Genomic DNA, 26,145 nt, shown 5'->3' with positions numbered 1-26,145 from the left:
GAGTGGGGCTACTGCGCTCAGGGCAGTCAGAGACCCAAGGACCTGGTGCCTCCAGATAAGGCCCCAGCTGTCCCTGGAAACTTGCTGCTCCAGAAAAGAAGCCTGAGGACTCCAGGGCAGCAAGCCCAAGGGCAAAGAGAAGCTCAAATTCTGATTCCCAGGTGCTTCTGGTCCTTCCTGCCTCAAGCCCTGCAATGCATGATAAGTAGGCACCAAATACAAAGAGGCCCCTGGATCATACGTTCTGCCCACTTCCCGAGAGGGCCTTAGTCATGATGAATGACCCCAGATGTAATCGGAGCTGCCATTATTTAGTAACTAACATGCTGGATGCTGCATAAGAACTTCACATATGTTATTTCTAATCTTCACAAAAATCTTACCAGGCAGGCCTCATATTCCCATTTTCAGATAAGAAAACCAAGCCAGGAAAGGTTAAGTCGCTTGCTCAAGGTCACACAGCCAGCAAGGGGCAGCGCTGGATTCAAATGCAAGTCTGTCTCTGTGCTGTGTGTGTGAACAGCCAGCCCCCTTCCACATCTGCTGCCTGCCTGAGTTCCTACCTGAAGCGCCCATCGCTCTCAGAGGTGTGCAGGCCGATCCACCAGTGCTGCTCCTGGGCCCGGGAGAACTGGAGAAGCCAGGCGGGCAAGTGTGGGTAGGCAGCCCCCTGTCCTCATCCCGGGCCTGCCCTCCCCCAGCCTGCAGCCCCCTGCTCCATCCAATGCCCACCTTCTGCAGGTTGTGGCCCAGGAAGTCTAGCTCCGCCTGGCTGTGCACGGAGGTCAGCTCAGCCTGGAACCATGTGCAGATACGCTGCGCCTGCGCCCACGTGGAGTGGTGCTCAAAGAACTTGTACTCTGCCTCCTGGAAGCGCAGCCATTCCCGTCGGCCTGCAAGAGCAGCGCGGGCGTGGGAGCGGCGGCCAGGCTGAGGCTGCATGCCAGGCCCGGGAGGCTGGCGCGGCAGGGCCCGGGGCAGAGCCAGGTGGCAGCAGGCAAGCCTGCGGGCACACCGGACCCAGGCAGGCACCGCGCCAGGCCCCAAGCTTGCCTCACCTCCCAGACGGAAGCAAACAGGGCTGCGGCTGCCTCCATCCGAGCCGACCCAGTTCCCCTTCTCTCGACCGGAACTCCTCATCCCCTCTGTTTCATTCAGGCCTGCCGGGCCTCACCCCAGAGTTGACACACCCCCCCCACCCCCCGCCCACGCGATGGGTAGCGACATGGGCTGGGGGGGGCCTCACCTTGAGGGCTGTCGTCGGGCTCCCGCACGTCCGTACCTAGGGGGACAAGGACAAAGACACTGTGGAAAGGAGACCCTCCTTCTAATTCCTGGCCCCGCCACCCTTCGCTCCATCTCGCGTCCCCCAGTGCCACTCCAGCCAACCTCTGGGGGTCTTGCAGATCCAGTCCAGCTGTGTGTCGCACTGCATGGCCACCCACTGTAGGGAGGCCAGATCCAGCACTGCACAGCCCCGGATGTCGTCGTCGTCGTGCCGGCTCCGGTCAAAATTGTGGTAAGAGAACTGGAGGAGGCAGGTGGAGGGAAGAGAAATGTGAGGCGCAAGGTGCAGGCCACCCCCCCATGCCCAGAACAGGTGAACAAGAGGCCTGGCCTGAGCTGGGATTTCTCACCCGGGGCCGGGTGCCCACTCTCGGACCTGCTTTCTTAAAGCTGGCTCCGACCAGGGGCCCGGCCCCCAGGAAAACCCACCCACCTCCAGGCCCTGCCCCAAACAGGCCCCGCCCACCAATCCCCTCCCACCTCACTGTCCCAATTACCCCAGGCCCCCTCACCCCTAGGCCATCGCTCCAGCGCCAACTCTGACCCCCTCTGGGATCCCGACGGTTCAGGCCGATCCAGAACCAGTGCTGCTCATGGATCTCGGGTTCTGATTCACTTCAGCACAACCCAGGAGTGGGGACGGAAGAGATGGGAAGTGAGAGGGGCAGGGACCCGAATGTGCCTCCTGTCCCTTGCAGCTGTGACCGGGGCAGCCCCCAGGGCCTGGGGCCTCTCCATCTGGGCTTCACATTGACCCCCATCGATACACCGTTGAGGCCACTTCAATAAAGTTCTCCCCACAGACAGAGCTGGAGAGAGTTGGACTAAGCTGTCCACTCAGAGGGTAGTGGCCCCTCCCCTTCGTTTGGGTTCCTTTTGGGTGAGGGTGCCCTGCCCAGCAAGATTCTGCAGGCTTTTACTTTACAGAGTTCAGGAAGTTCAGATGAGGAGGTAGCAGGGATCTACCGCTCTGGAGTTAAATAAACCTAGATTCAAGTATCGGTTCACCCACGAACTAGGGCAAATAACCTGTCAACTCACAAGGTCGGGGATTGACATCTATGGGTTGTCGGGAGGCTTGAGTGAGGATTATGTTTAGCACAGTGCCTGGTACGTGGTGAGAAGTGATGACCATGAGCTATTGTAATTATGAGTCAAATAATGTCATCTTGATGTTTGCTGAGAGGAGAGATCCCTTCAATGAAGCTATCAGGAAGCCCGGATCCGTCTGGATTTTCCCAGTGCTAGGGGATTCCAGGTGCTGATGCTCAGAGCCCAGGACAGAGATGGTGTCTCAGAGGGATGCCCATGGGCACATCCTCACAACTGCAGCCTTTCTCCTCCTATCTCTCAGGAAAAACTATTGATTGAGGAGTGTGGGTCATTGTGGGATGGTGTAAGGTGAGGGGAAACAGTTGCCAGGACCAGCTGGTAGGAGGTTTTGCAATGGGGTGGGGGGTACATATGTAAGCTTGTGAGTCTGTTGGGACGTTGCTGGGGGGGTGATGATGAGTAATACAGTCTCCTATGAGTGTGTGCCTCACACAAGCATGTTTTCCCAAGACGCCAGGGCACCATGGCTACTTGAGTGGGGACAAGATGGTCCTGGCACCAGCAGCAGATACAGGCCTCCCTGGGGTCACCCACACTCTGCCATCCCCACCCCTCACCCAACGAAACCACGGGTCTGTCAGCCACGCCTGCTCCTACACGTGCACAGGTGCCCTCCTACCACGCCTTGGCCCAGCTCAGTACCCGAAGATCTTGTTGAGCATGTTGGCCACAAAGTGCTCCTCCTCATAGCTGGCCAGGCTCAGCAGCTGAGCCCCCAGCTCCTGGCAGGCCCCCTGGGCCTGGACCCAGCTCTTCTTGTCCTGCAGCCGCTCGGAGCTGAACACCTGCAGGGGCAGAGTCCAGCTGTCAAAGCTGTCCCCACTGGCCCACCCTTCAGGGGGCACCTACTGCCTTTCCCACCATGGCAGAGAAAGGGGCTGGAGCCTCACTGGACAGGGGGCTCAGGCTAGCTAAGGACAATCCTGTTCATCTGCAGATGAGGTCCGGGGACAGTCACCTCCTCGTGAGTGCCCCTGAGCCCCATCCCCTGACCAGCAGGGAGATCCGGGCTCTAATCCCAGTAGAGCCACAGCTTAATGTGGGTAAGTCCCTTCTTCTCCCTAGACTTCAGTTTCTGTGCATAATAAAAGACCTTGGACTCTGCCAGTGGCTCCCAAACCTAGCAGGATTAGAAATACAGATTACCAGGCCCAATCCAGACCTAATGAATCTAAATCTCCATCGTGACAGCCTAGATTTTATTTTTATCAGGTTCCCCAAGCAATTCTGAAGAGCAGCTAGACTGGCCCCAACATTTGGGAACCTCTGAAATCAATGATCTGTGGTTCCCTCAATTCCTCAAATGGTTATTGAGCACCAGGCCTCCAGATTCCATTGACAAGTCTCAGCAGAAATCACCTGTTCGCAGGCTGGTGTGTCTCTGGATTGTGGCTGGACCCACTGGGGCCTCCACCCAAACGGTCTCTTTGTTCCTGTCCTCCCCCTGCCCCCCCCACCCTGCTAACAGGCTGCCCTACCTTATAGCAATACCGGAGTTTGGGGTCCGAGGCCCAGCCCTGGGGACAGGAACCAGTGAGGCTGGGTGTGGGATCTGGCCCAGGCAGCTCCGGCGTCACTGGAGTGCCCAGGCTCTGCCGGCAGATGTAGCGGGCCCGGAACGAGGTACAGTTCTTCACCTCCCACAGCCCCATGGCGCTGCCAGTGGCCAGGGCCACGCAGCCCCCACGGCTGTACCCTGAAGGAGAGGGAAGGGAGACCTAGGCTCTGAGAAGGATTCATAGTCCGGTCCTCCCTCACATCCCAGCAGGGCACCAGCACAACCCTCACACTAGGAACCAGTTTGGCCACCTCTTCAGAGACATGCTCTCTGGGGTTGGGGCCAGGAGGGAAGAAGGGAATGGAGGCAGAGCCCTGGCTCTGGGTTCACTCACTGTGAGGGCTCAGGCAAGCTGCTTAACCTCGCCGAGCCTGCTTCATCATCTACCTCATCAGGTTATTGAAAGGGTTAGAAAGATAATGAATGTGAAATGGTAATAACAGTAATAACAAGCACTTGTATTGCACTCAGTATTCTAAACACTTTTTTTAATGAGCCCAGATAGAGAATTTTTTTCTTTTTCTTTTTTGTGAGCCCAGAGAAGTAATCTAGACACTTTACACACATTATCTCTTTACACCTATTAGCACTTTACACATATTTAAGACTGATGTCATCCCTATGAGAAAAGGATCATTATCCCCATTGGACAGATGAGAAAACTGAGGCTCAGAAGATGCACAGCTAATAGATGGCAGAGTTAGGATCGGAGCCAGGCAGTTTGGTTTCAGAGCTCGTGCTCACAGCCACTACACCACACTGCACCAATGATCCATTTATGGGGCTGCCCTGGGGCTCGGTGCCGGCAGGGCCAGTCCACCCCCACCTCCCTCCTCACTTCACCAAGGCACGTTAAAGAAGGGGCTCACCAGGCTGGTCCCGGTTCCAGTGGGTATACATGACTTCATCCCCACTGAGCCAGCGGAAGGAGCCGGTGCTGTTGAGGTCCTGCAAGGCCGTCCAGAAGTACTCGCCCTCCCAGTTGTAGATGAGGCTGCTGACGAAGGCCTGCTCGAACCTTCGGGAGATGGGCTGGTCAGGGCAGAGATCTCCCCCTATCCCAACCCCCCACCCACAGGCCAGACACCCTGCCCTGGAAGCTCGGGTGCTGTACCTGACCAGTAACTTGCTCAAGAAAGCAGGGACCCTTGGGAGCTCTGCAGCTGACTGATGGAACCCCCCAGCTGCCCCTTCTACTCTCTGCACCCCTTGCCTTGCTGAAAAGAAAGTCGAGAAAATCAGACACAGCCAAGGCCTATCTTTCTCAGGTATCCGGCCCACACCGGTGCCTGCCCGGGCCCTGCTCAGGCCCCGCCCTACACTGGGGTCACTTAACAAGTGAGAGTTATTCTTCTGACAAGATTTAAAAACACCCTGGTACCCACTGAGGTTCAAAGGACTCCAGGTGCCTCTGGGCATGATGGCGAGATGCTACCCCGTTTGCTGGATGGGCCACATTAGGCCCAGACATGGGCAAGGGCTAGTCAGGGCACCTGCCCCTCCTATACCTGTTGGTGATGGTGACCAGCTGAGAGCCGTGGTCGGTGCACAGGCGGCGGGCCTCACTGTAGGTCACTTGGTCCTCTCCCAGCCAGTAGCAGGATGGGCTGTGCCACGTCCAACCCTGGCTCGAGAGTAGACAGAAGAGGGGTGTCTGTAGGGAGGATGGCTCTCCACCCTCACCCATAAATCCTGCGGTGGGAGATGCCATCAGGGACATCACTGAACGTGCTCAGGACAGAGGGGACTGGTTTGAGTCCTGTGCTGTGTTCTGCACCTCATTTCTCCACACTCCCCCTCCTACCATCACCCACAGCTGTGGAAGCTGGGGTGGAGGCCCAGCCCCAGCGTCACTGATCGGCAGGCCGCCAGCGACCGGCCAGTGACCTGGCTCGGGAAGATCAATGGCCCTTCAGGCTCCTCTCTTGGGCATTTAAACCAAGAGACACAGTGGGGAAATGACTGTTGGCTGGGAAACCACAGCTAAAAGCTGGGGAGAGCTACCAGGATGGGAGGGGATGGGCAGTCCTTGGGAGCCCGGCAAAGCTGGAGTTGGCGCAGGATGCTCCTGGCCTGGGGGTGGCAGGAGGGGCTCAGAGACAAGACCATGGCAGGCAAGGCCGGCAGAAGGCAGGGCAGAAGGGAAGCAGATGTGGTATGTGTGGTGGGGGTCCCATCTGCCAGCAGGGGCTGTGCTAAGACTGGTGATCCTGGGGGGTTAACCGTGGACCCTCAACACTCCCCACACAAATTCCAGGCTGGCCTTTGGTGCCAGAGAAGTTGGTAATTCCTCTCTACCCGTCCCTTCACCTCTTCCCGGCCATGACACAGCCCCTGGGCCAGGCACTGTCCTTGCCAGTCCCCAGACTCTGCATCTGGGCACTGCTCTCCCCTCTGCTTCCTCCCCATGGGGCCATGTCTGTTAGTGCTTCCTGTTCATTCTCTGGGGGAGGCTTTGGGGTCCAGGTGGGTGTGGTAGGGGCTTAATCCAAAGGAAAACAGAGTGAGGAGCCAGCCTGGCTGCGAGGGGTTGCTGGGAGGGACCAATGGGCCAAGCAGTGTCTTTTAGAAGCAAGCTCCCCACACCCATCACAGCATTCGCACCCCTGAGGGTCTGTCACCCCCTCACACCCTCAGTCACCCACCCCCCACTCACTTATACAGCTTTCATTCCTTGACCCAGCACCGCCCCCCCCCCCCCCCACCTCCCTGAACATCCTCTAGAAGCCCAATGGAGTTGGAAACACAAGGATGGGGAAGCTGTAGCCCCACCCCGAGTAGCCTCACTCCTCCAGGGGAGACAGACCAGCACACGCCTGTGTCAGACTGCAGAGGAGGGGAAAGGCAGGACTGGGGGTGCACAGGGGCCACACCTCACTTCGGCAGCCACTGCTCGACATGACTCGGCTGGACTCTGAGGGGGCACTTGGAGGTAGACCAGCCCCCACCTCCCTGTTCTCTGCTATCTCAAGGAAGTGGCTTCCCCCACGGGGAGGGACTCAGGACTGGGCTGGGGGTGGGGAGTTCTGCTTCCTCCCAACAGCCCCCACCCACCCCATCCCATCCAGTATCACTCCTTCAAGAAAGGAGCAGTTCAGAGAGCTCAGGGAAGGGGGTGCCAACGAGGGGGCGATGCCATGCGAGGCAGCAGGAGTTCATCCACCCCTCCCTGCCCGGTAGCCCCTCTGACTGGTGGCCCCACTCAGGGCAGCTCCAGAAACACCCTCACCTTCCGGCAGCCATGGTCCTCCTCGGCAGCCCCCTGGCTCAGCTGGCCTGCCTTCTTGCAGATGGACGGCAAGGACTGGTTACAGGGACTGTCATTCCAGCGGCCTTCCTAGGGACAGAGGGTGAGGAAGAATCTCAACCCCCACCTCCCCATAAATCTCCCAAATCCTTCTTGGAATCTGGTTCCTACAGCTAGACCTGTCTCTGACTTGCTGTGATTCTGACATCTCTGTGTCCCAGCTGTGCAATGGGGAAGGCAGGATGAACCCACAAGCCTCACAGGGTGGATGAGAGCACAAGCAGTTCATGTGCAAACGCCTTGAAACTTAACAAGCATTGTCTAAATGGGAAAGGCATCCTGGCCCATTGCGGTGGCTCACGCCTGTAATTCCAGCATTTTGGGTGGCCGAGGTGGGCGGATCACGAGAGGTCAGGAGTTCAAGACCAGCCTGGCCAACATGGTGAAACCCCACCTCTACTGAAAATACAAAAAATTAGCCGGTCATGGTGGAACATGCCTGTAATCCTAGCTATTTGAGAGGCTCAGGCAGGAGAATCGTTTGAACCTGGGAGGCAGAGGTTCCAGTGAGCCAAGATCGTGCCATTGCACTCCAGCCTGGGCAACAGAGTGAAACTCCATCTCAAAAAATAAAAAATAAAAATAAAAAAAGAAAAGGAAAAGCGTCCTTTTAAATTATTGATAGCTCGTTTTATAAATATCACAAACAAACTGGCTAAGATTGTTAGAGTATCTGATGGCAGGAGAGACAGCTGGGATTCCCAAGGCGTCTAGCTAGTGCCTGCAGGGCCAGGGTGAGCAGAGGCCAGTGTGCGCAGACCAGAATCTCAGCTGATGAAGCTGAGGAGGAATTTAGTCCTTGGCCCCTGCTTCTGTCTTCGCCCTCCCCAGTATCCACAGGCCCCCAGTCAGCAGTATGTCTGCCTCTAAGCTCCATCCTGAGGGCAGGCGTGTTTGTGTATCCCAGCACCCAGAAAAATGCCTGGCACATAGTAGATACTCAATACGTAATTGTTTTAAAATTCTTAAATACCATCCCCTAAGGCAAATGACTGCCACTACAGTCCCCAATATTGTTTGCAGTATGTGACAGCAGAACATCCTGTCTGTCCCTAGGAAGGGTGATCTGTGTCACTACGGCTTTCTCCATTTTTTTTTTTTTTTTTTTTTTTTGAGACAGGGTCTTGCTCTGTCACCCAGGCTGAAGTGCAGTGGTGTAATCTCAGCTCACTGCAGCGTCCACCTCCCAGGTTCAAGTGATTCTCTTGCCTCAGCCTCTCGAGTAGCTGGGATTACAGGCATCTGCCACCATGCCTGGCTAATTTTTGTATTTTTAGTAGAGACAGGGTTTCACCATGTTGGCCAGGCTGGTCTTGAACTCCTGACCTCAAGTGATCCACCTGCCTCAGCCTCCCAAAGTGCTGGGATCATAGGCGTGAGCCACCGCACTCAACTGGCTTTGTCCCTTTTTAAAGGGTCTTTCTTCTCTGCTTGAAGCCCTGCATCAATTCCTTCACTTCCACCACATCTAAGCCCAAACCATGGCAAATTGTCATAACCCAACAATTTCTTGAGATGACAGGACCCTGGACTGGGTAGAGCACTGGGGGATGAGGGCTGGCAGAGAGCAGCCCTGCTTGCAAAGTATCTGCACATAATGTGGGTTCTGATGCCACCTTCTGGCAGGGAAGGGCAGCTGGGAGGAGACCAAGAATGCGCCAGGCACTGCGCCTAAGGTTTCACGAGAATTAACTCCTCTAATCTCACCAATGACCTTCTAGTAACGTGCCCAAGGTACTTGGCTAGCTGGAGGTGGATTCAAGTCCCAGCAATCTCTCATGTGGAAGGGAAGGCATTGGTGGGGAGGAGGGGGACTGCTGAGAGGTAAGAGGTTCCAGGCAGGTACTGATAGTAACTAGGATGTCCTTCAGCTGGGGTAGCACCTGGAGGTTGGGGGTGTATTTTGTGGCCCTGTGATAGGGAGAGGGAGGTCTCACCGGGCCCCAGATGGTGACACAGTCCTCCAGACTGTCCCGGAAGTTGTTGGGCTCAAAGGGGTGCCAGTGGGTGAAGCTCACAAGGCTCCCGTCAGACCACTCAAAATTCATCTGCAGTTTCAAATCGTTGAGGCCGATCCACAGCTCCTCCACCTCTGGGGGTGCAGCAGGAGAGGAGGGGAGAGAAGACATTGAGAGGTCAGCCTCAGCCACCAGTAGGGAGGAAGGAACATTTTCTGAGGCTCCTGGGCAGGATGGGTGGGGCAGTGGGAGGCCCTGCCCTCCACCCAGACACGTGGGCGGGCAGCTCCTCACCTTGCTTGATCTGCTTGGTGATGAATTCCAGCTCTGCCATGCTGTGGATGCTGACCAGGTCACCACCGCCCCGTAGACACGCCTTCTTGGACTCCTGCCAGCTCCGCTTCTCGGCCTGCAGGCGGTAGCAGTGGCCCTGGAAGGGCTGCCAGCTCGGCTCACACTCCACCTTCACATTGGCCCACCTGTCTGCAGAGACCCATGAGGCCGCTGCTCAGAGACCGAGCCACCCAGTCTGGGCACCAACCCACTGGGTTGATGTCAACACAGGCGAGGCCTCAAGTCACCTCCTCTCCAAACTCTCCCAGGTCAATCCTGGTCCCAACCACAGGTATTGGAAATGCTAAAAGAATAAAATCTTACAGGGCTGCGGGAGCCCCAAGGGCAGAGACCCAAGTAGTGGTGGCAGATTCCACCCAGGACAGAACAGTTCCTCTGGCTGTGGCTCTCAGAATACAATGGGTGGGCCAGGCATGGTGGCTCAGGCCTGTAATCTCAGCACTTTGGAAGGCTGAGGCTGGAGGATTGCTTGAGCCCAGGAGTTCAAGAACAGACTGGGCAACAAAGGGGAGACCCTATCTCTATAAAAAATAAAAAATTAGCCAGGCATGGTGATGTGCGCCTGTGATCCTGCTACTCAGGAGGCTGAGGTGGGAGGATCACTTGACCGGGGAGGTCAAGGCTGCAGTGAGCCATGATTGCACCACTGCACTCCAGCCTGGGCAACACAGCAAGACCTTATCTCAATCAATGCATCAATCAGTCAATAAACGATGGGTAGAAAGTCAGGACAAACCAGCCCCATGAGCCTCAGTTTCTTCCTCTGTAAATGGGGTTTCCTGCTATGAGATTCAAGCTTGGCTTGCGGCCACCCTGCCTAGTAAATGGAACCACTGTTATTCTCTCAAATAACATTTATTGAGCACCCACTCTGTGCAGGTCTGGGCAGCCCAGGAGGGAGAAAATCGGGAAACGGGGCCTTGAGCCACTAATGCGGCCCAGGCAGGCCCAGGAGGAATCTGAGATCTTGGTGGGTGGGCAGCCGAGAACATTAGGAGGTGCTCAAAGTCACTGCAGATCGGCCCCATCCCCCAGCTGGGGCTCCTTCTCTTGCTCTTTTCCCCCTCCAAACTCCTAACCCTGAACCCCAGGGCTGAGAAATCCACCCGTCCCAGGCCCTCCCTTGCCGCGACTTCCGTGCCTTTCAGGTTCACCTTCTAGGGGTTGGGGTCCGAGGGCAGCTGAGGCAAACAAGCTCTTACTTGGTCTTGGCAAGAGAAAACAAGACTTCACCAAACCACCCACAGTGTCAGTCTCGGGCAGGATTCTGCCTAGCCGGGCAGGAAAGCACGCACCCACTAGAACACGGCCTCAGACTGGGATTCCAGTGGTCCAGCCACACCTGCTCCTGGAGACCCGGCAAAGCTGGGCGGGCTGAGAGCCCGATTGGGCTCGCTCTCTGGCTCGGGACCTGTCAATCATCTCTTGTTAGCCAATGAGCTAAGACCTGAGGCTGGCGCCCCAGACAAGCGGATTTTAGTGGCTGCTGAGACCCCAGGGGCCTCAGGGACCGGAAGGGAGCTTGGGAAATGTGGATGCTTTGGGGACACGACGGCGCCTGCCTTCGAAATGACAGGACTTTAAGTGATGAGACCGGGAAAGCAGAACCTGCGTAGAATATGCCTCGTGCAGAGAGAGATGGGCTGGGGAGAGGGGCGGAAATCCGAGATCTTGGATCTGTCTGCAGTTCCGGGAACACCCAGAGGACAGAGGACTTGGTGAGGGGCCACAGATAGGCTAGGCATGCTCACACCGGGCCTCCCAGCGGGTCCCTTCCTTCAGAAAGCTGCTTCTGGGAGGACTGGGCTAGGGCCCAAGGCTCCCTCCAGCTAGAGATGGGGGTGCCTTAGATCGGGCTGCTGACGTTTCAAGCTTCTGCTCCTGGCCTCTTAGGGAATGAGAGATAAAGCAGTGGTCAACAGTCCTGAATCAGGCCGGAGCCGTGGCTCACGCCTGTAATCCCAGCACTTTGGGAGGCCAAGGCGGGTGAATCACTTGAAGACAGGAGTTCAAGATCAGCCTGGGCAACATGGTGAAACCCCATCTCTAAAAATACAAACAAAACAAAACAAAACAAAAAAACCTAGCCGAGCGTGGTGGTGCACGCATGCCTATAATCCCAGCTACTCGGGAGGCTGAGGCATGAGAATCGCTTGAACCTGGGGATGAGAATCGCTTGAACCCGGGAGGTGGAGGTTGCAGTGAGCAGAGATTGTGCCACTGCACTCCAGCCTGGGCAACAGAGTGAGACTCTGTTTCAGAAAATAAATAAATAAAAAGCTGGATGCGGTGGCTCACGCCTGTAATCCCAGGACGTTGGGAGGCCGAGGTGGGCGGATCACCTGAGGTAAGGAGTTTGAGACCAGCCTGGCCAACATGGTGAAACCCTGTCTCTACTAAAAATACAAAAGTTAGGCGGGAGGTAGTCACGCCCGCCTGTAATCCCAGCTACTCAGGAGGCTGAGGCATGAGAATCCCTTGAGCCTAGAAGGCGGAGGTTGCAGTGAGCCGAGATGGCACCACTACACTCCAGCCTGGGTGACAGAGTGAGACCCTGTCTCAAATAAACAAAAAACAAACAAACAAGCAAAAACAGTCCTGAGTTGATCATTGGCAAGACTTCCATGGTCAGGAGCAGAAATTTTGATCTGTAAGCTCTTTACTGTCTGTGGTTAGTGTTTTGTTTGTTTTGTTTTGTTCGTTTGTTTGTTTTGTGTGTGTGTGTGTGTGTTGCCATGTTTTCTTTGTAAAAGTCTCCTCACCACCCCACAGCTTCCCAGGCAACTGCACAGCCCCTCCAATCTACACCATAGTAAACATCCACAGCCAACTACAGAAAAACTCCTTTGTGCCGGGCCAGATCTCCGGCCTTCCTCACAACAACCTTGCGAGGGGGTTGGCTTTATTCTCCATTTACAATGAGGACTCTGCACCCCAGAGACTAAGCTGTTTGCCCAGGGCCACACAGCAGTAAGGGGCAGAATCCCCAAAGCAGACCCTGACCATTGCCCCAACTCCTCCACAAGGCCCCTAAAGCTGTCTCTGATCACAAACGAGAACCAGACGCTCCCTGGCTTAAACACCTGCAAAGTCTCCCCACAGCCTACCCGGCCCCACCCAAACTTGGCCCAGCAGCCAAGACCCTGCAGAGACTGGCTGCAACCTGCCTTTTCTTCACCATGCCCTTTAAGCCAGGGCTTCCCAAACTGTACCTGTACATGAATCATCTGGGGATCTTGTTAAATGCAGGTTCTGATTAAATTACTCTGGGGCGGGCCTGACTGTGCATTTCTAACAAGCCCTCGGGGAATGCTGCGCCGCTGGTTGGAGGACCATACTTGAAGTGGTTAGAATCTATACTCCACCCAAACTGCAACAGGCACCATCCATTTGTTTTTCTTTTTTTCTTTCTTTCTTTTCCTTTTCTTTTCTTCTTCTTCTTTTTTTTTTTTTTTTTTTTTTTTTTTGATGCAGGGTCTCATCATCTTGCTCTGTTGCCCAGGCTGGAGTGCAGTGGTGCAAGCACAGCTCACTGCAGTCTCAACCTTGCAGGCTCAAACAATCCTCCCACCTCAACCTCCCTAGTAGACAGGCATGCATCACCATACTCAGCTAATTTTTAAAAAATATTTTGGCCGGGCGCGGTGGCTCAAGCCTGTAATCCCAGCACTTTGGGAGGCCGAGACGGGCGGATCACGAGGTCAGGAGATCGAGACCATCCTGGCTAACACGGTGAAACCCCGTCTCTACTAAAAAATACAAAAACTAGCCGGGCGAGGTGGCGGGCGCCTGTAGTCCCAGCTACTTGGGAGGCTGAGGCAGGAGAATGGCGTGGACCCGGGAGGCGGAGCTTGCAGTGAGCTGAGATCCGGCCACTGCACTCCAGCCTGGGCGACAGAGCGAGACTCCGTCTCAAAAAAAAAAAAAAAAAAAATATTTTGCAGAGACAAGGTCTCACTATGTTGTCCAGGCTGGTCTCGAACTACTGAGCTCAAGCGATTCTCCTGCCTTGGCCTCCCAAAGTGCTAGGATTATAGGTGTGAGCCACTGTGCCTGGCCATCACTCACCATCCCTTAAAGCTGCAGTGTATTTTTTTTTTTTAATTGAGACGGAGTATTGCTCTGTCGCCCAGGCTGGAGTGCAGTGGTGCCATCTCCGCTCACGCTGCAGTGTATTTCTAAGCCTCCATACCTTTGCATATGCTGTTCCCTCTGCCAGGAATGCCCTTCCCCCACACCTCTTTATATCTTTTAAACTTACACTCAATTTGAAAGGCCCAAATCAAATATTATTTCCATAAACCCCTCCTTAACTCTCAGAAACTGAATCAGTTTCTTCTCTATGCTCCTCCAACACTTATCCATATTTCTATAATCATGACCTGGGATAGTCTAAATGTGCATTGAGATGTCTGTCACCTCCAGCAGACTGTGGTCTCTACGAGGGAACAGTATTGCCAGCATTTAACACAGATCTCAGCACATGTTCCCCAAATGAATTAATGACATATTCCAATTTGCTCAGACTTTAACTGAACAATGAAATAAGAGTCAGAGGATCAGAGTCCCCTTGTGCTGCGGTGGTAACCGGAGGAGAGGCTGGGCCTGCCACAGCTCTGTGGCTGTGTCCCTGGCCCTGGGAGCCCCTCCCCACCCTGTGGTGCAGTCCCTGGCTCACCTGGAGGGGTGGGCTCTGCTGTGGCATTGGGCTTCTTCTTGCACACATAGGGCAGGGCGATGCTGCAGTCGCGGTTCTGCCAGCCGCCCGAGGACTCAGTGCGGATCACTCCACAGTTCTCCTCACTGGGGTTGTCCGGCTGGTCTGTGGGGAGGGCAGGGCGCCAGCACCCCAGGAGAGAGAAGCTCACACCGTGGCTCCTGGGGCCCAGCTCAGAACCTCCTACCTCCCTCTGCTCCCTCGGAAGCCTGAGCCAGTTTAGGAAGCTTGGTGCTCAGCTCCGGAAGCCTGCGGCTCAGCTCCAGCTCCGCCCCAGACCACGGAGTCCTCCTTGCTTTTTAACCTGGGTGCAAATCGCCTTGAACCTTCTACCGGGCAGCAAGTACCAGCCCCGCCCCCGCCTCCCCGGCCAGGCTGCTGGGTGCGCTGGCGCCCGCTACCCACAGTGGTGGCTAAAGAGGTGAGTGGAGGCTGGCACCAAGACTTGAGGCCTGGGGCAGCGCCGCTCTGGATGAGCTAGGGGGGCGCAATCCGGGGAGGCGGGTGGAGGTCCATGCTTCCCCCACCCACACTGCCCCTCTGCAGGAGGACACGAGGAGAGGAGTCCATGGGAGGCCAAGAGCCCCCGGGGCTCCTAAGCTGCCCTGCGCCCCCAACCTTGTGCCTCACCACTCTCCCAGTTGAGGTACTTGAGGGGCGAGTTGTCCGACCACTGCCAGCCTCCGCTCGTGTCCAAGTCATTCAGGCCGATCCACAGGGTGGAGCTGTACCCAGTGAGGAGGCCTGACAGCAAGGGGGGACACTGAACAGAGGACCCCCAGCCCCAGCCTCCCGCCCTCCCATCGCCCTGTCCTCAGCCCCCAAGCTGAAAGGACCGGGGCCCTCCAGAGGCGCAAGCAGGCAATCAGGCCCCGGCTCACCGTTGATGTAGGTCTGCTCGTGGATCTCCGTGATGCTCAGCAGATCCGCGCCCTGCTGCTCGCAGCTGGCCCAGGCCTCCCTCCACGACAGCGTGGACTGGAAGTTAAACTGGTAGCAGCTGTCAGTCAGCTGGTCCTTGTCCCAGAAGGTCTCGCAGTCGTTACCTGCCACCACGACAGCCCTCTCCTTCAGGCCCCCTCCGGGATCCCTCCCCCACCAAAAGGCTGCACTAGTAGGGGAGGGAGCAGTGTCTCATCCTGGGCCCGGGCCCTCAGCACCAGCCTCCCTCTAGGATCCCCCCGCTCTCACTCTTGATGGGACAGAAGCCCCAGCGCTCGTCTTTGCCGTAGTCCTGGGTGGTGGCACACCACAGGTGACCGTCCTCGCGGCCGGTGCTGGTGCAGCCGTGGAACCACTGGTTGTCATATTTGAAGGGGATGGTGCACGGCTTTCCGTGGGAGTTCCCCTGGATGGTGTAGACCTCTGCGGGGGGTGGAGAAGGGCCAGGCCCTTGGCATCTGGACACCAGAGGCTGCCCCACCCCTCCAGCCTCAGGAGAAATCCCCTAAAACCCAGGGAGCTGGGTGTGCGCAGGGGTCGGCAGAACGTGGGAGGGGCAATGGCACCCCATAATGGCTTTAAGGCTCCTTCTGCTGTTGAGTCAGCCCAGGAACCAGAGAGAAGTCTTACTGCACACCTCATAGGGCTGGGAAGGGGCTCCCCAGTACCCCTAATGCCCGTTCAAACTCCAGCTGGGCGAGGGAGCCTCCAAGTCATCCACAGAGGGTTGAGCCCGATGGATTCTCTGCTCAGCTACCCAGCCCATGGGCTCTGTGTCCCCACAAAGTTCTATCTTGGAACTCAGGGAGTCTCCCAGGAAAGGCCCCCCAGGATGGGGCTGTCCACCACAAGAGGCCAGCCCCTCACTGGGTGACTCTGGCCCCATTCACCACATGCAAGACAGGCATTAAGACACCATGGGGGCTACAATGGGGTTTCCCCTGGAGAGTGGGCCTGGGGGAAGGAAATGTTCATTTAATTTTATGTTATATACTTGTATACTATTTGAAGACTTTACAAGCATGTATTTTGCAATTTTTACAAAAATAAATTAAATGCTTTGAAGCTTTTATTTTCTTTTTTTTTTTCTTTTCTTTTCTTTCTTTTTTTTTTTTTTTTTGGAGACAAAGTCTTGCTCTGTCACCCAGGCTGCAGTGCAGTGGCACAATCTCAGCTCGTTGCAACCTCTACTTCCTGAGTTCAAGTGATTCTCCTTTCTCAGCCTCCCAAGTAGCTGGGACTGCGGGCATGCTCCACCACACCTGGCTAATTTTTGTATTTTTAGTACAGACGGGGTTTTTCCATGTTGGCCAGGCTGGTCTCGAACTCCTGACCTCAAGTGATCCACCCACCTTGGCCTCCCAAAGTGCCAGGATTACAGGCATGCACCACCACACCTGGCCTGAAGTTAATTTTCTTAATTATTAAAAAATGCTTCCTATTATAATTAAAGATGTGACTGCCAAGGGTCCACAGAGGCCAAAGGCCTTGTCACCAGGAATCTGTCCTTCATGGCTCCAGTCCCCTGGGCACTGGGGACCCCACCCTCTCGCCTGCAAGCAGCCCCTCACCATGGTAGGGCAGAGCACATAGGTCCTCCTCGCTGCCGTAGATGCGCCACTGGCCACTGCGGGTCTGGTCACCACGCTCAAGGGTGCCAGGCTTGGATATGTTGCTGGTGCGGGCCCCCAGGAGCAAGGACAGCTGGTCACCCAGTGTACGACAATGCCAGCGAAGATTCAGTGCCTCCCGGTCACACTCATACATGCCCAGGGAGGCCGTGGTGTTGGTGCCTGGCCAGCCTGTGCCCAGGCATTGCATGGTACCCAGGTTGAAGAGCCGGTTTCGGGAGACCCACTTCCAGCGCTGGGCAGGGAGACTGGTATTGCAAGCTGGGGTGACTCTGACCTGCCCGCCCTGGGCCTCCAGGCAGCCCTGCAGTCCATGGCTGAAGATGAGGAAGACGTTGGGTTCTGGAAGGGAAGGCAGGACACGAAGGCATCACAGGGGCTCTCCTGGTTGGCCCTTGATGACCAGTGTGGCTGACAGGCACCTACCATGAGCCTTCACTCATACGTTAAATCACTCAGTCCTCACTACCAACCCTCTGAGGTGGAAATGAGTGGCAGTGCTATGCCCCTGTGGCCAGATGAGGCAGAGGCCTGCAGGACCACCTTTGTTCTAGCCCTGCTCACCTGGAGGGAGGACCCAGTCCTCTGTACCACCCTCAAAAGCAAACCCAACTCCCACCCCGCATGTCACCTGTATACTTTTCTGAAGATTTTATGAGGAGCGGTGGAGGCATTTGCACCATACACCACACACCACATTGCAACTTCAATCTCAGTCTCTATTATATGGCGTGGTTTTTCTGCCAAAATTCTTCTTTGGTCCAGAGGCATTTTATCTCACCCTTCCCCCTGCCCCTTGCACTGGTGCCATCCTTTCCTCCTTCTTTGAATCTTCCCAAACCACTCACCGCACCCCTGAACTATTTCATGCCTTAATTTTTAGACAGCAATTTAACTCTTTGGCTTCCTCAACTTTTCCTCTTTCCACCTATCTCTTCGCTGAGCAGGCGCCCTCTGTAGAAGTCACTGGGGAAATCCAACCTGCCCCTGCACCACAGCACACCCACTTTACAGAATAAGAAATGAGGCTTCAATGCATAGAGACAGAAAGCAAATTAGTGGTTGCCTGTGGGTGACGAGAATGGGGAGTGGCTGCTAAAGAGTTTGGGGGTATGATGAAAATGTTCTAAAATTAGATTGTCATGATAGTTGCACAACTCTGTGAATAAACTAAATCCCAATTAAATATAGGTTTTAATGAGTATATGAGTTGAATGGGTAAATTCTATATGTGAGTTATGTTTCAGTGAAGAAAAAGAAAGGAAGGAGCAAGGGAGGGTAGGAAGGAGGAAAGAGAAAGAAAGGAAGAAAGGGAGGAAGGAGGTAGGGAGGGATGGATGGATGGAAGGAGGGAGGGAGGGAGGGAGGAAAGGAGGGAAGGAAGGAAGGAAGGTAAGAAAAGACAGACAGACTGAGTCTTAGAGATATGAAGTGACCTACTCCTAGTGTCACACAGCCAGTAAGCAAACCCAGATCTGTGGGACATCCACATGTTATCACCTTCCTCTTGTTCCCTGGCTGCCACTTACGTACACAACACACATATGGAGTACATCCAATCTCCAAAGAACTTTTGCATCCACTAGTCACTAGCTCCCCAGGATACTTTTCATGTCTTGAAGTGATGAATCTGATTGCTAGTGTTTATTTTCTTTTTCTTTTTTCTTTTCTTTTCTTTTTTTATTTTTTATTTATTTATTTTTTTTGAGATGGAGTCTCACTCTTGTTGCCCAGGCTGGAGTGCAATGGTGCAATCTCAGCTCATCGCAGCCTCTGCCTCCTGGGTTCAAGCAATTCTGCCTCCGCCTCCTGAGTAGCTGGGATTACAGGCATGCACCACCACACCTAGCTAATTTTTTGTATTTTTAGTAGAGACAAGATTTCTCCATGTTGGTCACGCTGGTCTCAAACTCCCAACCTCAGGTGATCCACCCACCTCAGTCTCCCAAAGTGCTAGGATTATAGGCATGAGCCACCATGCCTGCCAGCTAGTATTTCGATTCTAGCTCTGCCACTGAATATGGGACTCGGGCAAAGTGCTTCACTTCTCTATACCGTTTCCTCATCTTAAGACTCTGGTAATGATGAAATGAGATAATACATGTAAAGCACTTGGAACAGGGTCTGGCACAGTAAGAAGACTATAAATGGTCAGCATTATGCTATGTTATTGGTAAAGAAATTGGCTGAGGCTGGTGAAGGAATTTGATGACAAGAGTCATAAGACTGTTAAAGGAAGGAGCTGAAATGTGACTCTAGTCTCCTGGGTCCAAATCTCAAGTTCTCTCTCTTCCCCCATGCTGATCTTATCATCCTTCTATAGTCCATTCTCCGAAGACAACAGTCAGAATAATCTTGTTGTTGTTGTTGTTGTTGTTTTGAGACAGAGTCCGGCTCTGTTGCCCAGGCTAGAATGTAGTGGCGCAATCTCGGTTCACTGCAACCTCTGCCTCCCAGGTTCAAGCAATTCTCCTGTCTCAGCCTCCTGAGTAGCTGGGACTGCAGGCACACGTCACCATGCCTGGCTAATTTTTTTGTATTTTTAAAAGAGACAGTGTCTCGCCATGTTGCCCAGGCTGGTCCTGAACTCCTGAGCTCTGGGAATCTGCCTGCCTCAGACTCCCAAAGTGCTAGGATTACAGACATGAGCCACCACACCTGGCCTAGAATAATCTTTTAAAGATATAAATCAGTCCTAGAAAAAAATTAAAAATATTATTGGAGTGTTGAAGGTCATAGACAACAGTGATGAATTCAATGGCATAAGAACTTTTTTCCCAAAAAAAGATTTTTTTCATGGCAACATATAATGCCATCAGCAAGGTCAAAATTCAAATAAATGACAAAAATATATGTACCTTATTAGAGGCAAACAGTTAAGTCCACAATATTAAAAGAGCTTCTGGCGGGTCCAAAAGTGGTGAGTTATCTCAATTGGTTGTTTACATTCAGTTACAGACCAAACTCTTTGTTCTACTCTTTCCTCCTTTCTGACTTTACTAGTCTTAAAGAAAAGAAAAGAGAGAAAGAAAGAGAGAGAGAAAAAGAAAGAGAAAAGAAAAGAAAGCAGAGCTTCTACCAAAAAACTAGATACATGAAATTTAAGGAAAGTATCAACAATGCAGCAGAAAATGAAGAAGAGATATGAATAGAAAGCAAAAAAAGAAAGTGCAATTGCCTTTTAAATATTTGAAATGATGGCCAGGCGCGGTGGCTTACGCCTGTAATCCCAGCACTTTGGGAGGCCAAGGCAGGCAGATCACGAGGTCAGGAGATCGAGACCATCCTGGCCAACATGGTGAAACCCCATCACTACTAAAAATACAAAAAATTAACCAGGCGTGGTGGCGGGCGCCTGCAGTCCCAGCTACTCCGGAGGCTGAGGCAGGAGAATGGTGTGAACCCGGGAGGGGGAGCTTGCAGTGAGCCGAGATTGCACCACTGCACTCCAGCCTGGGCGACAGAGCCAGACTCCGTCTCAAAAAAAATAAATAAACAAAAATTTTAAAAAATTTGAAATGACAGCCTCACTCATAGTAAAAGGGAAACAACAACACCAGGAGGCAGGTAAGTCCTCCTCCTGCTTGAATTACTTCAAAGATGATTCATCATTCTTCACGTGAGATTCAGCCTCTTACTATGAGCCACAATTTAACATGATCTGGTCCTGTCTAATGGTCTGATCTCAAATCTTGTTACTCCACCTTGCTCAAGTCCCTTTGACCTCCTTGTTCTTCCTTGAACAAGCCTGGCTCTTTCCTGCCTCTGGGGCTGTGCATTATTTCCTCTACCTGGCATTTCACATTTGAAACCACAAAAAAGGGTAACATCTTTAGAGAGACCCTCCTGGCCTCCCAATCTTAAAGTGACCACAGTTACTCTCTATCATATCACTTGATTATAATGCTCTTCATGGCATTTATTATCTGATTTTTTTCAACATCTGGGTTGCCTGTGAGTCTGCATCTATTGACTGTTCTTTCTTTTCTTTTTTTTTTTTTTTTGAGACGGAGTCTTGCTCTGTTGCCCAGGCTGGAGTGCTGTGGCCGGATCTCAGCTCACTGCAAGCTCTGCCTCCCAGGTTCACGCCATTCTCCTGCCTCAGCCTCCTAAGTACCTGGGACTACAGGTGCCCGCCACCTCGCCCGGCTAGTTTTTTGTATTTTTTAGTAGAGACGGGGTTTCACCGTGTTAGCCAGGATGGTCTCGATCTCCTGACCTCGTGATCCATCCGTCTCGGCCTCCCAGAGTGCTGGGATTACAGGCTTGAGCCACTGCGCCCGGCCTGACTGTTTTTTCTTTTGCTTATGGGTCATCTTCTCCTGCTGCCTACTATCTGCAAATTTTTATTATATGCTGGACATTGTGGATAACGTCATAAAGAGTCTGGACTTTCTTGTTGTATACGGAACGTCAGGGATGATATGTTAAAGGGAATCTGGATTTAAAAAAAAATCTTCCTATAAAGAATGCTGGGTTTTGTTATGGCAGGCAGTTAAATTACTAGTGGATTACCTTGCTCCTGTGGAGGTTTGGTTTTAAGCTTTGCTAGGGCGGGGTTGTTTGAGTTTTGCCTTTAGTCTTCAGATGTGGCTCTTAACCTTGGATTTAATCATAAGGTGAGGCCCTTCTGGGATTTCGAAAGAAAACCTTAGGTGATTACTAAGCCCCTCAAACTTGGTGGAACTTAAATTTTAAAGTCTGTTTCCTCAGCACCAGGTAGCAACTGAAACCTCTGCCTCGCAGCTTCTGTTTCTTGCTGGGCTGCTTAGAGCCCTGCCCTGCAAAATGCACAGTTCAGGAGTCACCAAGGATTTAAGGAGAATCTGTAGAAGGAATTTCTATGGCTCCTTCCTTTCCAGGATTTTCCCTCTCAGTGTTAGCCTTTCTAGTGGCCCCAAGCTCTAACCAGTAAAACTGCCACTTTCTGTGTTAGCTCCTCAAACCAGGCAGTATGCTCAGGGAAAAGCTGGTTAAATGTGCCAGGTTTACTTTTTACTTTCAAGGACTTTTTCCTCTGTATATCTGTCTGGTTTTAATTGCTGTCCACTGCCTTCAAATCACCGTAATCACCATATTTTATGTTTTCCCCTTAGTCTATAAGCATTCTTGGCCAGAGAGTTAGACTGACAAAAGCTACTCTGCCACTTCCAGAACCAGAACTCGCTATCTGACACGCTCTTGTTTCCTGTCTTCTCCACCACTAGGTGCTGTCTTCCCCAGCACCTAGAGCTCTGCCTGACACAGAGTAATGCTTGAATACTGAAGGAACAAATGAACACATGCATGAATGAACAAATTTCATGCCTAGATAATAATCACAAACAACCAGCCTATCTTTCTGCTCCTTGTTCCAACAGCCAGGAGCACAGCTCCTGTCACTGATGCTCAAAACACCAGCGTGGGAGTGTAGGCTGGGGCAGGGACCCTGTCCCTCTGTCCTCTAACAGCACTGGGATGCGATTACTCTCTGGGCAGGACAAAGTGAGCTTCCTAAAGTACCCCTAGGACAACTGCCACAGCTAATCTCTGGGTCCTCTGCCCTTAACCTGCTCCTTCCCTCCTGCAGTGAACTGAATGTATTAACCTCCAAAAATTCATGTGCTGAAATCTTTTTTTTTTTTTTTTTTTGAGATGGAGTCTCGCTCTGTTGCCCCAGCTGGAGTGCAGTGGCACGATCTCTGCTCACTGCTGCAACCTCTGCCTCCCGGGTTGAAGTGATTCTTCTACCTCCGCAGCCTCCCAAGTAGCTGGGACTAGAGGCCACGCTCAGCAAATTTTTGTATTTTTAGTAGAGACACAGTTTTACCATGTTGGCTAGGGTAGGCTCAAACTCCTGACCTCAGGTGAGCCTCCCACCTTGGCCTCCCAGAGTACTGGGATTACAGGAGTGAGCCACCATGCCTGGCCTGTGTTGAAATCTTAACCCCTCAAGGTGATGGCATTAGGATGTGAGGTCCTTGGGAGGTGCTTAGGTCATTAGCGAAGAGCCTTCATGAATAGGATGAGTGTCCTAATAAAAAACATCCCAGAGAGACCCTCGCCTATTCCACCATGTGAGGGTACAGTGAAAAGATAGCTGTCCACGAGGAAGTGGCCCTCACCAGACACTGAATCTGCAGGGACCTTGATCTTGGACTTCTCAGACTCCAAAGCCGTGAGAAATACATTTCTATTGTTTACAAGCCATCTGTTTATGGTCTTGTGTTATAACAGCCCAAACAGACTAGGTCACCTTTCAGCCACCCACCAGAAACCATAAACCAGCTCCAGGACTTGATCCATGCCTGCCCAAGCTTCCTTTAAGGAGTAGGTATCTGGTGCTCAGAAACTCTACTCCAGGCAGTACTAACAGAAAATGGCCCTTGGCAGGAGGTAGCTAAAGGAGGCTGGGGCCAGAAAAGGAAAAAATTATTGCTTGTTTTGTAGATGTTTCTCAGAGATAGGACAGGAAAATGAAGCCCAAAACTTCACGTGAGCCCACAACAGCCCAAGAGGATGTTGTCTTCCTCTGCTCCCCAGCCAGAAAATCCACAAGTGTGCTAAATCAATGCCAGGTGGGCTGTAGCAGTTGTAGCAAACGGTGAATGAAGAGTCCAAAAGAGGCCCAGGTTAGTCGGGAGGGCTGCTCCCCGGGTCAGGCCAACCTCCCCTCACTTGACAGAGAGGAAACTGAAGCCCAGAAAGGGGATGGGATTAGAATGTCCAACAGAAGTAACTTTCAGGTCTCAGTTTCCCCCTTTGTCACATGAGGCACAACTTCGAGGCCCCTCCTCCCTCTGACATCCTAGGCTCTGGGTTCAAATCCACCCAACTTTCTGCTAGGTGCACGGCATGTTCCAGGCAATACTGGACCACAAGGAAACTCGCAGCACCGTCCCTCCCCTCACAGGATTTGTAATCCAGTTAGAGGAGAACTGCTGGGCATAAGAGCAAACAAGCCTTTAAAATTCCAGGTGTCTGGGGGCGTTGCAAGGAGCTCTGTGCCTCCCAAGGGCCGAGAGACTCCGCTGGGCAGAGTCTGAAGACTGCAATGTGGAGGAGGCACTGAGTGAAGAACGGAGGTCACATTTTCTCATTTGGCAGCAAAAGAGGACAAAGGCAATCTCTTGCATTTTCTCATTTGGCAGCAAATGAGAAAAGGCTGAGGAATCAGAAAGTAGAGGAGAGGCATGCAGGAGCTCTGCAAAGCAAAGGAGAGGCTGAGGGGGATTCCTGTAGATGGATTGGGGGGACTCTGCCAAGCCGGGATCAGGGGTTGCTTGGAAGAGCATTTTCCACCCGAAGTGGCCGGTGGGCCTGGGCCCTCACTGAAAAGAGGCTCTTTCTCCAAGGCCTAGTGGAGGGGGAGTGCACGCTCAGGCTGGGCTGGAACTGCTGGGGAAAGAGAAAAGGCATGCTGAGAGCTGGCTCTGTGTTCTTTGTACCCGTGCTTCATCAAGCACATACAAAGCGGGCAGAGGGAACTCAGAGTGCAGAGGACTGATGCTCCCTCCCACCCCCACATCCAGAGAGGGCCCCTCCAGCCTCACCCACCCCCCAGCCTCATCCATATGCATGGGAGCATCAGGTGTCAGTGCAGGGAGCAAAAGTGCCCCCCACAGAAGGTGCAGGGCCCCTCACAAGGATCTTGGGATTCTTCTCCCCAAGGACAAAGACCACTTCTTATATTTTGTAGAATATCAACCCATACCTAACACAGTGCTATGCATCAAGCTGTGGCTCAATATGTTCTTATTGAGTAAATGAAGAAATGAATGAAGCTAGGCAGGAAGCTGCACACTGAGCACTGGCTGGGTGTGATTCATTCATTTATTCATTCATCCAACAATGATGTACTGAGAATTTCATAGATGCCAGCAGGGCATTAGGCACTGAGGGTACTGTGAACAATACAGACATGATCCCAGCCCTTATCACCATATGGTCTGGCAGGGCACTGGGCTCTACAATGAAGACATGGCAATGATAACAATCTGTGACCTCACTGAGCTGCCTTTATCTGCCCAGGAAACTTCCCATCCCCTTCTTGTTCTCCTTGTATCGTGTCCCTCTGGCTATGTGGATGTGTGGGTGGGCACAAGGCTCACTCTTGAGCTGATGACAGTGTCTATCCCCTTGGCCACAGTGATGGGGCACATAACTCAAACAGGGCTGATCAGAGAACTCCCCTGGAACACATAAAGCTTTCTCTTTTTATTAAGATTGCTAGGCTGGGGCTGCCAATGGCCATGCCTCCTACGATGAGGAGATAATATATAAAGAGAAGCAGAGTGAAACGGGACAAAGAGATGGAAAGAGAGGAAGTGAGCCCTAGAGATGCTGGATGTCCTGTCCCTGAATCCCTGAGGATTTTTCCTCCATTCTGTGAATCACTCAGGATCATCTGCAGCCAGCTGGACTCCTGCATTCCCTTTCTTAATGAGCTTGTCTGCATTAGGTTTCTGTCCCATTCTCTTTATCTCCTGGGAGGCTACTGCTCTAGGACCTCCTCTGACCTGTCAGACCAGCCTCTTGGGTTGGTTGCAGCACCAAGGCCATCTCAGAGGAGGTGCCTGGAGGCTGGACCCTCAGCCCACTCTCCTAATCATCCTTCTGGCTGCTCCCTCAGGTGCTTTCTTATCCCATACGGATGATAATCATTTATGAAGCACTGTAAGGGAAATTAACAATGAACCAGACGCTGGGCACAGTGGCCCACGCCTATAATCCCTGCACTTTGAAAGGGTAAGGTGGGAAGACTGTTTGAGCCCAGGAGTTCAAGACAAGCCTAGGCAACATGGTGAGATCCCATGTCTACAACAAATTTAAAAATTAGCCAGGTGTAGGCCGAGCACGGTGGCTCACGCCTGTAATCCCAACACTTTGGGAGGCCAAGGCAGGTGGATCACAAGGTCAGGAGTTCAAGACCAGCCTGGCCAACATGGTGAAACTTTACTAAAAATACAAAAGCTAGCAGGGCATGGTGGTGCACACACCTGTAATCCCAACTACTCGGGAGGCTGAGGCAGGAGAACCACTTGAAACCGGGAGGCGGAGGTTGCAGTGAGCTGAGATTGCACCACTGTACTCCAACCTGGCAACAGAGTGATGCTCCGTCTCAAAAAAAAAAAAAAAAAAAAAAAAAAAGCCAGGTGTGGTGGCATGTGTCTGTGATCCCAGCTACTTGGGAGGCTGAGGCAGGAGGATTGACTGAGCCGAGGAGTCTGAGGCAATAGTAAGCTATAATCACGCCACTGCAATCCAGCCTAGGAATCAGAAGATACGGCCTCTGCCCT

At 53.0% G+C, this 26,145-nt stretch overlaps 1 protein-coding gene across 1 annotated transcript in view; it reads right to left on the bottom strand.

Annotated features, from left to right (window-relative positions):
- Nucleotides 1–26,145, bottom strand: part of MRC2 (mannose receptor C type 2) — a 66,402-nt gene that overhangs the window by 12,236 nt on the left and 28,021 nt on the right. The window contains exons 2-18 of the mRNA XM_010380078.2: nt 16,808–17,209; nt 15,486–15,659; nt 15,176–15,340; nt 14,925–15,038; nt 14,256–14,399; nt 9,518–9,706; nt 9,203–9,357; nt 7,188–7,295; nt 5,467–5,582; nt 4,828–4,976; nt 3,879–4,096; nt 3,043–3,185; nt 1,800–1,902; nt 1,390–1,528; nt 1,247–1,282; nt 733–893; nt 564–631 (exon numbers count right to left, since the gene is read on the bottom strand). Coding sequence (XP_010378380.2) covers nt 564–631; nt 733–893; nt 1,247–1,282; nt 1,390–1,528; nt 1,800–1,902; nt 3,043–3,185; nt 3,879–4,096; nt 4,828–4,976; nt 5,467–5,582; nt 7,188–7,295; nt 9,203–9,357; nt 9,518–9,706; nt 14,256–14,399; nt 14,925–15,038; nt 15,176–15,340; nt 15,486–15,659; nt 16,808–17,209 — 2,584 coding nt within the window. The remainder of the gene's footprint in view (nt 1–563; nt 632–732; nt 894–1,246; nt 1,283–1,389; nt 1,529–1,799; nt 1,903–3,042; nt 3,186–3,878; nt 4,097–4,827; nt 4,977–5,466; nt 5,583–7,187; nt 7,296–9,202; nt 9,358–9,517; nt 9,707–14,255; nt 14,400–14,924; nt 15,039–15,175; nt 15,341–15,485; nt 15,660–16,807; nt 17,210–26,145) is intronic.

Source organism: Rhinopithecus roxellana, chromosome 19 (assembly GCF_007565055.1).
Source record: "Rhinopithecus roxellana isolate Shanxi Qingling chromosome 19, ASM756505v1, whole genome shotgun sequence".
Taxonomy (NCBI): domain Eukaryota; kingdom Metazoa; phylum Chordata; class Mammalia; order Primates; family Cercopithecidae; genus Rhinopithecus; species Rhinopithecus roxellana.
This window is presented reverse-complemented; position numbering and strand designations above follow the sequence as displayed.